We start from the raw sequence: 11,560 nt of genomic DNA, 5'->3' as shown, positions 1-11,560 counted from the left end.
CGAGAGGTATCGAGGTACAAGAGCCAATTTCAAAGAACGGAAGCTCGATCGATCGACAAGGTATCGAGAAGAAATCAAGGAGACAGGAACTTTCTCGATCGATCTACCAGGTGTCGAAGAGGTGTTGAGATTGCGATAAGAAAAGACTTGAGAAGCTTGACAGATAACAAAGTATCGAGGAGGTGTCGAGGAGGTGTCGAGACAGCAATTAAAAGCAGTTTTTCGAGAAGTGAAAAACACAGACATGAATGCAATCCAACATACACCTCAACCATTGATCCAATCAACATATAAAACTCTCAAAATCATCTCTCAACAAAGAATTAAGCACATGGATCCTCAAACGCGCACACACACACACTAAACAAGTCTAACCAATTTTATTTTTCAAAAACAAGTCAAGACAGTTTAGTGAGCATTCATTAGCACATGTAAACACTTGTGATAGCCAAATCACATTGTACCTGCATATGTATCAAAAGTAGCAAAGAATATTACGTGTTGTGTGTGAAAAACATAACAAGATTGTATATATGTATACATGTTATGATGATCTGAGATATGAGAAAATAACTTTAACTCACACACAATTATAACTGTTTGATGGGGACTATCACCTTCGAGGTATATCCTATAACTCCCACATCTCCTAGAATACATGCTTGCAACCATATTTAAAGCATTTTTAATCTTTTTGCTTTTTATTTTCTTTGCATATTTTCTTTTAAGCATATCATGCATAGGCATAAAAAGAGAGAAAAGAAATACCCAAGATGTTAAGCAATTGACATCGCACTTTTACTTTGCCGAAGCATACAAATGTTTTTAACACTGCACTTTTACTATGCCGAAGCATACATGTGTCTTATTATGATTGGCAAGCAACAATAGTGAGATGGTTATTTATGCATTTCTCTTAGGATTTTCTAGTCCTACTCGTCAAAAAGAGTGATATAAGTGTTAAGTTCAAGAGATAACTTAATCTTACTCATCACAAACAAGAGCCACAAAGCTCACTTGCTTAGTTGTGCATAGATATGCTCATCTAAATTACAAGAGATACAAAGTTTAGAAAACTCTGTTTCATTGGCCAGTCAAGGTACACAAGTACCAAAGTACACAAAACACACACTGTTTTTGTATTTTTCTAATTTTTCTAATTTTTTTAATTTTTATATTAAAAACAAAATAAACAAAACTAAAAGTAAACACGCAAAAATATTTTAGACAAAGCAAAGCATAAAATTAGATGCAAATGCATAAGGAAGAGGAACAAGAGAAGGAGATCAATCTATGGAGATGACACCAATATTATGACAAAAGAATTCAAAACGTTTGCTGTCAAGAGGTTTGGTGAACAAGTCAGCCTTCTGATCATCAGTGTGGATAAACTCAAGAGTTAGAGTACCATCTTCAACAAGCTCCCTAATGAAGTGATGTTGAATCTCTATGTGTTTGGTTCGAGAATGCTGAACCGGGTTCTTAGAGATATTTATGGCATTGGTATTGTCACTGTAAATAGTGAGATGCTCTTGACAAATATCATAATCATGAAGGAGTTTTTGCATCCAAAGGAGTTAGGTATAGCAGCTATCGGTAGCAATGTACTCAGCTTCTATAGTGGATAAAGAGATAGAGTTCTGCTTTTTGCTCATCCAAGAGACAAGATTGTTACCCACATAAAAACAACCCCCCGAAGTACTCTTTCTATCATTAGCATTGCCAGCCCAATCAGCATCAGAGTACCCAGCTAAGACACCATTAGTGTCCTTGCTATACCACACACCGAACTCAGCAGTGGTTTTGACATATTTTATAATTCTTTTTAAAGCAGTCATGTGGGATTATTTGGGATTAGCCTGATATCTAGCACACACTCCAACACTATAACTAATGTCAGGTCTACTAGCAGTAAGGTAAAGAAGACTACCTATCATGCTTCTATAAAAAAAGGGATCAACACTCTTACCTAACAAGTCTACAGTGAGTTTAACATTTGGGCTCATAAGGGTTCTAACAGAACTAGCAGATTCCAAACCAAACTTTTTTACAAGATTCTTAGCATATTTAGATTGAGAAAGGAATATACCTAAATCTTGTTGGCGAATCTGCAATCCTAGGAAGTGAGTCAGCTTTCCAATCATACTCATCTCGAACTCGGCTTGCATGAGTTTTGAGAAGCCATGAGCAAGTTCATCCTTAGTCGACCCAAAGATAATATCATCAACATAGACTTGAGCAACTATCAACTCACCATCTTCCTTTTTGATGAAGAGAGTTTGATCAGCCTTTCCTCTTGTAAACCCATGTGACACCGGATATTGTGTGAGTCTATCATACCAGGCTCTAGGAGCTTGCTTCAACTCATAAAGTTCCTTTTTAAGATACAGCACATGATTCGGAAAGTGTGGATCAATGAATCCTTTTGGTTGAGCCACATAGACATCCTCTTTGAGTAACCAATTCAAGAAGGTAGTCTTTACATCCATCTGATAAAGTTTGAAATTCAGCTGACATGCTAGGGCAAGTAGAATTCTGATTGACTCCATTCGGGCAACTGGGGCAAATGTCATCATAGTCTACTTCTTCCATTTGCGAGTATCCTTAAGCCACAAGTCGAGCCTTGTTGTGAATCACATTGCCTTTTTCATCAGTCTTGTTTTGGAATATCCACTTTGTACCGATGATGTGCTCACCTTCTGGTCTAGGTACTAGAGTCCAAACATCATTCCTCTGAAACTAAAGTAATTCATCATGCATTGCTTCGACCTAACTTTCATCTTATAATGCTTCCTCAACTTTCTTAGGTTCAACCTGTGACAAGTAGCAAGAATAAGACACAAAGTTAGTAACACATTTGTCAACTGTACATTTCCTTAATGTGAGTTCATTCATGTTTCCCACAATAACTTCCGGAGGATGATTTAATTTGATTCTAGAGGAAGGTCCTTTTTCTTCATGAGACTCAGAATCTGGTGAAGTAGGAGCATCTGCAGAGTCTTCCACAATACTAGGAGTACTTGGGGACACAGGTTCTAGTTCAACAATATCTTGAACTTCCCTAGACTTAGGAGGAAGAATTTCTTTAGAGAGTTCCTCAATGCCTTTCTCAGAACTGGAATCTGAAGACTTATCAATAACGACATTTACTGTTTCCATTACCTTTAGAGTTCTCTTGTTGTATACCCGATAAGCCTTTCTTGTAGATGAGTATCTCAGAAATATGCCTTCATCGCTTCGAGAGTCAAACTTTCTCACATTCTCTCTATCCTTAAGAATAAAGCAAGTACTTCCAAAGATCCTGAAATACTTCACATTTGGCTTTCTTCCTTTCCATAACTTATAGGGAGTCTTTTTGGTACCGGTTCTGAAGTATACCCTATTAACCGTATGACATGCAGTGTTTACGGTTCCTCCCCATAAGTTTCGAGCCACATTTTTGTTATGCAACATGGCTCTGGCCATCTCTTGAATAACCTTATTCTTTCTTTCAACCACACCATTCTGCTGAGGCGTAATAGGAGCAGAGAATTCTTAAGATATACCTGATCTTATGCAGAAAGACTCCATGTATGAATTCTCGAATTCTTTACCATGGTCACTTCGAATTCGATCAATCTTTAAGCTCTTTTCATTCTGCAGTCTTGTGCACAAAGCCTCAATATGCTCAGGAGCATCAAACTTAGATCGTAGTAAGATGACCCAAGTGTATCTAGTGAAGTCGTCTACCACAACCATGATGTATCTCTTACCACTAAAAGACTCGATTCTGGTTGGACCCATAAGATCTTAATGCAAAAGCTCCAATGGTCTGGAGGTAGCTGATGTCTGAGTGCTCGGATGCTTAGCTTTCGTTTGTTTTCCAAGCTGACATGGTCCACACACCACATTGCTCATTCTACTAAGCTTTGGTATCTCCAAGATTGATTCATGCTTAGATACAANAACTTTTAACTTTTACTTTTTCGATGATAACCTTAACTTTTACTCGATTTCAGACGAACTCTGAGTTTTATTCTGAGACAACTAAGTTCTTCTTCCAAACAGTCTTAATAGTCATTATAAAAGAATTCAAATAAGGCTAAAAATTTGATTAAAAAAGTGATTTAGAGTTCTGAGAACTAAACCAAGAGTGATTAGAATCTAAGATGTTTGACAAGATCTTCGATAGCATGAACAGGTCAAGACAACGAAATTAAACCTAATCAGAGTGTGCCTGCTCTGATACCACTTGATAGGCCACAAACTGAATGACCCCTTGTGATTTAAACAATAATTAATAGCCAAGTTGTTAATTAATCAATTAATCATACAAGCGTGGAAGCACAAAAATCACAATAAACTAAATAAAGCAGGAAAATAAATAACACGGTGATTTGTTTAGAATGGGAAAAACCCTTGCGGCAAAAACCCCACCGGGTATTTTAGGTCACCACTCCCGAAACTCCACTATTATCAAATAAGCGGTTACAAGTAAAGGAATCTCAATACCTTACTAACCTACAGTTAACCCTTACCCCAATATCAATTGGACTTGATCTGTAGTGACAGTTCCCACCTTTGATGCACAGCTCCCAAGTACGTGACTAACCAATGTACGGATCCTAGTATGCGACTTCAAACACCAACTTAGAAGGAGAGGTTGGCTGCAAAGTTCTTCAGTTCATCCTACACAATGAAGATCAAGAAGATGCTTGGTCACAAAACCCTTTGGTGCAAAATACACAGCAACTTCTTCAGAGAAGATGAACTAGGTCAAGAACTTTGTCTTTGATCACAATTTGCTTGAACAGAGATTGCTCAATACTTTTGCAACTTGTGTACTATTTGACGGCTCCTAAAACAATCCTTTTATATGTTTAGGGTTTGGAGAAAAGAAGGCCTAAAAGCATATTCACGAATCCCATGAAATCAGATCAGAAAATTCGATTTTATAATTCTCGACAAATAGCAGGTGTCGAGGAGCTATCGAGTAGGTGTCGAGATTTAATGATTTTGCACTTCAGCTTGTTTTTCTTGGACAAACTTGATGACTTGAACACTTGATCTTGAAACCTTGTTTCTTGAAGTATTAAAAACACTTAGAACTACCCAATTACAAGTAGAGTGCGTTTTATCAAAGGATTGGCCAATTTACGTAAATAAGTAACATATGTTCTTAACAAGTGAAAACACATATGTCCTAATAAATAACATCACAAATCAATTCATAAATCATATCATATACATTACCTGAAACAACATGAATGGCTGAAATTAGTGGCCCATAATAACCTTGTACAGGTATGCAACAAGTGCCCTTACCAGCCCAAAATAGATGAATTTCAAGATAATTCTCTGACACATTAGCCTTAAAAATCTTCTGGAGTGCTCTGTCAACGCCACCTGCCTCCTTTGATATGTCAAAGTCCTTCCATGTTAGACTACCCTAGAAAACAAATTATAGGATTATTTTTTAATTCTTATTGAATGAATTAAAATGGAACTCTTTGAAATTAAAAAGAATTTGTATTATAGAAACTCTACACGAGGAGGTAATGATCATTATTCAAGAATGGAATATATTTTTCTCTAATGCAATCTAGCTAAAGTCACCTGAATGTAGATATCGAATAGACGCCTCCCTTGACTCTTCCAAGTTTAATAGCTTCGATCATCAAAACCAGTTTCCGCAAAAAAATAAGCTGACATTATAAAGACCATTATCAAGACCTAGGCCATAGTATCTAAGTGAACTTGGGGACATCCTTGATGTTTGGTAAAGTTCTGGGGTGTTAGTTGCAATGACTTGTGCCAAAGTGTTATTTCTCTCTGCAAACAACCCCACATTGCTGACTGCCCATTTTTCTGTATTAGTTACATAATACCATGCTGCACCAAAGGAAAATGAGTTTTCAGCCTCGTACACTATACCCTCAGCAAGCATCGTTGGGCCACCACACTTGATTGAAAAGTTTGCATCTGTAGAATCATTATGATTGCACTCGTTATGATAGAAAATTAAAACTTCAAAAATAAAAGATCCACACTGAAGCTTTTAGATTATGTAAACTCAACCAATTTCACTTACTGATGTTTTCCCAAAAGAAGCTAATACAAATTTCTGTCCAGAATAAATATATTCAGGTTAATTCTGGCTTGGAAGAGTGTCATTATATAAGTTACATGCCAATGCAATATATTTTACCTTTCATTTCCAAGTATAATTGGAATTAATAAAGTAGGCACCATACATTAACCATTCAGGTTATCAGGGTAAAATTAATAGTTGCAGAAAGCAACAACTCTCTCTCTCTCTTCTAATACACACAAGCATGTATTAAATAAGAGGGTTTTGCTTCTGTCCATCCTAAAGTTGGCTCTATAAAAGATGAAGCTCAAGTTTGTAAAATTTCTGGCTTTCCAAGTTGTAGCAAAGTTCATGCATACTTCTTTTGTCGATAACCATCTGAGTTTTATTTAATCTCAAAAGGAGTTGTAATGAGTGCAGCTCAGAGCTGCCACAAAGCCAAATTTCAGTATGACTTTCTTGTTCCTTTTTCGACATCTATAGAATTAACATAAGCTAGCCGGCCTTCTTACTTCAAGTTTCTCATTGTGACAAGAACACAAATGTGTTTCATCCCCTTAGCAATTTTATTTTTGATATAAAGGAAGTATCAATAGAAAAATAATACCTGAGATACAGCGCAATTTTCCTTAACTTGATATTAAATTAAATCATAAATAACTAGAGGGATAACCTTGGCAAACTACCCTATCAAGATTAACAGGGTCTGACCCACTTTCTACTATAATAATGTCAGGTTTTGTAAAAATTCAGCCATTCAACAGATCAAAGGAAACTCTTAAAAGGGGAAGGATGAATTAGATTATTCTTTTCTTTTTCAAAAAAATGAACATAATTTTTTATCTTATACATGAAATACCATTTATTGTTCAAATAATTTTGGCTACACAATACTCAAGAAAATTTGAAGGTATCTAATATTTTATGGTTGTAGATTAATTTTGTTAGGTTCTAAGGTCTTAGGATTTTATGTATTTAGAACTCTAATTTGTAATGTTGGCAAACCATGATCAAAACATTGTATTTAGTCTTATTTAGACTTGCTCAAAGTTGGTTTAATATTGTAAAGTTGGAATCGAGTGGCTGCAGAAGTACTTTTTTTAATTTTATTTATTATTTTTTTTTTATAATTTTTAAATTTTTAAATTTTTATTTATTTTATGCTTTGTATGGTACCATAGTATAATTGACACTTAAAAAAATAAAATAAAATAAAATAAAAATCTGGAACCTAGTTGAAAGCTTTAATGTAACTATTCAGTGCACTCTTTGGCAGGTAATCCAGGTATTGAAGTAGTAAAGGTCAAATGGAGTACCCACAGGCACAAACTGGACAAGTTCCTATGGAGACCAATTTACAAGAGAATCAACATTGGCCACTTTCAGGGAAGCCATATTTTGATATCGTTCTTGCAAAATCACATGTCAAACCCTTGTATCAAATGGTAAGTATTCCCTTTGATTATTTGCAATCTATTTTCATTTATTTGGATCTTCAAACTGAAAATAAAAATAGAATGGAAATGAAGAGGTGGACTATCTTCCACTTTCATTTTAATATTACTAGAATCTTGATTCGGTTCCCAACCTACCCTTACGTTCAACTCCCCACCCTCCATAAGATCAGGTGAGATCGATAAGTGGAATGTTGAAGTTTTGGATGTCTAAAACTAATTTAAATTAGCATTTATGTTAAATTACAATTTAGTATTTAACCTCTTTTGTTTTGGCCCTATCACAATTTAGGCACTAAGGTGAGAGCCTTGGCAGCCCTCTGCGCGCACACCACCCCCCCCCCCCCCGGCGGGGCCCCCTTCATTTTTTTATTATTTAATTTTTAATAGAAGGTTGTTGTAAAACCTATCATTAGATTATTAATTTTAAAAGCATGTTATGAAACCTATTGTTATATAAATTAATTTACAAAAGTTTGTTGTAAAAATTATTGTTATATTAATTAATTAATGGTAGAAGCTTGTTGTAAAACCTATTGTTGGAATAACTAATAGAGCCTAAACTATGTTAATTCTATTTCTATTTTGAAATCATTTGATAGACCTAATTTCTCATGCAACACATAAAACACTTTCTTATAATATTTTAATACACTAGGTACATTTGATTTATCTTCTCTGTGTATGATAAATATATTTAGTATATGGCTCCTTGCTTCACTCAAGCTAGTGCTTTTTTGTCACTTCATGCCATGGGCAATACAAGGCCTTGGCGCCTTAAGGTCACCTGTTGCCTTTGACTACCTTGCCCGAAATTAAGTTTTGTCTAATTTGTTTGAATAATTTTTATGTTGATTTACAGGGGGTTCCGGCAAAATTGCATTCAATAATTCCTTCTCTTGTGGTCCCCACAGTTCTGACTTACCGGGGCAAGAACTGGGAGATGTCATGTAATGGCACACAACGTACTCATAAAAAGTTTGATTCTGGATGGAGAGCATTCATAAATGACAACAATCTCAAGGCTGGAGATGCATGTGTTTTTGAGCTCATAGAGCGCTCCAGTAAAAAACTTGTTTTCAGAGTTCAAATTCTTAGAGGTGACATCCCACCTGAATTTCAAGGCAAGGTCAGTTCTGAGGGGGAGAGTTCAAACACTCCTATTGTTATTGAATAGTATCTCTCATTAATGCCTTTTCCTGTGTTTTGTTAATCTCCTGAACAACATTACTTGCTAGGAAATCACTTGTGTCCAGAGCTCCACTAGAATTATTAACTGGTGTATTTAGATTTTAATGTTACTAGTTGTTAATGTTACATGAAGTTTTCGTTTTGGGGCATCTGCTGTATGCTTACTTGGATTGTTTTTTGAAGAAATATTTCTTTCTTTAGTGAAATATCTTTTAGTCTTCAGATTATGCGACTGTGTTACTAATTAATTGTAATATGAATGCAGAATATCCTTACTGTTGTAAATTTCTAGTTACAATAAAAGGTTCTCATACAAAACTTATACGGCATCCATCAAATTTTGGACATATTCAACAGCATTTAACTCATGGGTATTCTTTTTCTGAATTTACAACATTAATTATTCATCTCCATTTCTATGGAGTTGGGAATTTCCTTCAGCCACAAGAATGCTTTTTGTCCGTGGCTAGTCTAACAATTGTACAGTTTCAAGAATTGGACTTGAAAATACTCTAGTGAACCCCATTTGAGTAGAGAGAGTTTAATTGCCTTAAAGTAGTACATTTATGTTAGTAAGTTTTCTGATGTCGATGATATAATGATATCATAGATAGACAGTAAGAAACTCACCAGTGTTAGATCATTTGTCAACGTTACTTCTTATGATCTTCTTTACTGGGATATGCATAGTGATATTATAATGGTTAAGTGATTAACTTCACAATTTCATAATAACTTAAGTTGTTGGGACAATTGGTATTTAGAGTAGATGGTCATGAGTTCAAAATTTGTCTCAATTCTACCTCCTATTTAAAATAGTTAAAATCCCACATATTAGTTATTAAGGGAGATTTTGGCCCGCATGGGAGGAGAGTGTTAGAATAAATGTTAAGTCATTAAATTTACTGTTTTTTAACAGTTAAAGCTTTTGGGACAATTGGTAGTTTATTGTATGGTATTCATTTGCTTACAGCCTAATTGGGTTGAATTTGTTGTTCTTCAAGCTTGGCTTTTTATCTGATAGCTTGAACGTTAAGCTTAAGTTTGGTTGGTTTGATTTTACAAACAAGTTAAAAACCGTTGAACTAGATAGCAAATTGCAACCTGATTATTCTGTTTAATGGTGCATGAACTATATCTTCAAGGCTTTCAGGATAGTAACCTACTACGTTCAATATGTTGCTACTCACATTTGGGAAGCGTAGTCTTTTTGGTATGGGTTTTCAACTGAATCAAGACTCCTTGAAGCTTGCAACCACGCTAGTTTAGACGTAGTGTACATAAAGGCACTAGGATCTAGTAATTGTACACCAAGGTCTAGTGCAACGGCTGATGTTATGCTCAATTAGAGCCTTAGCTTGAAAGAATTCTAGATTCTCTCATTCAACTACGCAGACTGAGTAAAGCCAACGGTTGTATGAGTGAGCTTAAACAAGGACATTTGAGCTCCACTAGGGATTCCAAGGCTTGACTCTTAAACTTGTTCTAATTTGATGGCGCCACGGGCCTAGGCCTCAGGCTCAAACAGGACAAGCTTGGCATGGTTGAACTCCTAATCAAATTGTCAGATTTTTGAACCAATGCAAAGTGGGAGGTTAGGTTTTTGGCATGAGAAGATTTAATTAATCCTTGCTTGGCAAATGGTTGTGGAGATATGGGTCTAAGAGAGACGCTCTTTGGAGGAGGGTTATTGAGGCAAAATACGGAGTGAATTTTGGTTTTGTGGTGGGGGGGGGGGGTGGGGGGGCAGCTGGTGCACTAAAGATGTATGAAGCCCTTACGGTGTTACTCTTTGAAAATCCATTACGAGAGGTTGGTTGACTTTTGCCAAATTCACTCGGTTTGATGTGAGAGATGGTACTAGAGTGAAGTTCTGGCAAGATGAGTGGTGTGAGGATTTTCCAAAACTTTACAGCATTAGTCAGCATAAAGAGTATGCTGAACCTGATGGTATCGGTTTCTCTTATGGTAGACTTCACTGGGATGTCCAAGTTTTTCGTCTAGTGCAAGATTGAGAATTAGAATCTTTGACTTGTTTATGGACATGATTTATTCAACATCTGTGTGGGGGCAATGGTTTAGACAAAATTTTCTTTAAGCCAGTTAAGAGTAGAGAGTTTGAAGTTTGTGGATATTATCATTCACTATCCCCTTCTAATGTCATGCCATCCCTTGGAAAATTCTGTGGCAAGTGAAGGTGCCTCCAAGGGTGGCATTCTTTTCATAGTCTGCTGCCTTTGGTAAAATTTTAACAATAGATAATATTTGAAAGCTGAGAATTATTGTGATAGACTAGTGCTGTATGTGCAAACGGTGTGGGGAATCGGTGGATCACCTTCTTCTGCACTATCCTATAGCATATGAGTTGTGGACAATGGTGTTTAGCTTGTTTGTTATTCACTAGGTTATGCCGCAAAGGGTCATTGAGTTGTTTGCTTCTTTGTAGGGCATTTCAGTCTGCATCGCATTATAGCTTTGTGGAGATTTGTTCCACATTGCATAATGTGGTGTATTTGGCAAGAACGGATGCTCTATTTTGAGGGATGTGAATGTTCTATTCTTGAAATTAAATCTTTCTTCTTCCTTTCTTTGCTCAAGTGGAGCTTAGCTTTACAACAATCTTTTTCTTTTTCTCCTCTTCCTATTTTGTTTGACCAATTTTTGTTGGGATTGTAATTGTATTGCACCCACAATACATTTCCTGTGTACTTGGGTCTTTTATTTTTTATTGCAATAAAATTTTTATTACTTATAAGAAAAGTATGTACTTGTATTTGTCCTCACTTCAGCTATATCCTCACTTGAATCTACTGTCACTTAAATGAAGAAATCTCCATATGCAGTT

At 35.9% G+C, this 11,560-nt stretch overlaps 1 protein-coding gene across 1 annotated transcript; it reads left to right on the top strand.

Annotated features, from left to right (window-relative positions):
• Positions 1-7,320: 7,320 nt before the first annotated feature.
• On the top strand, positions 7,321-8,942 carry LOC112021711 (B3 domain-containing protein Os04g0386900). Its single transcript, XM_065775179.1, has 2 exons — positions 7,321-7,515; positions 8,387-8,942. The coding sequence occupies exons 1-2, from the start codon at positions 7,378-7,380 to the stop codon at positions 8,699-8,701; spliced, it is 453 nt and encodes a 150-aa protein (XP_065631251.1). The 5' UTR covers positions 7,321-7,377; the 3' UTR covers positions 8,702-8,942.
• The last annotated feature ends 2,618 nt before the right edge of the window (positions 8,943-11,560 follow it).

This window comes from Quercus suber, unplaced genomic scaffold (genome assembly GCF_002906115.3).
Source record: "Quercus suber isolate HL8 unplaced genomic scaffold, Cork oak 2.0 scaffold_7, whole genome shotgun sequence".
Taxonomy (NCBI): Eukaryota; Viridiplantae; Streptophyta; class Magnoliopsida; order Fagales; family Fagaceae; genus Quercus; species Quercus suber.
This window is presented reverse-complemented; position numbering and strand designations above follow the sequence as displayed.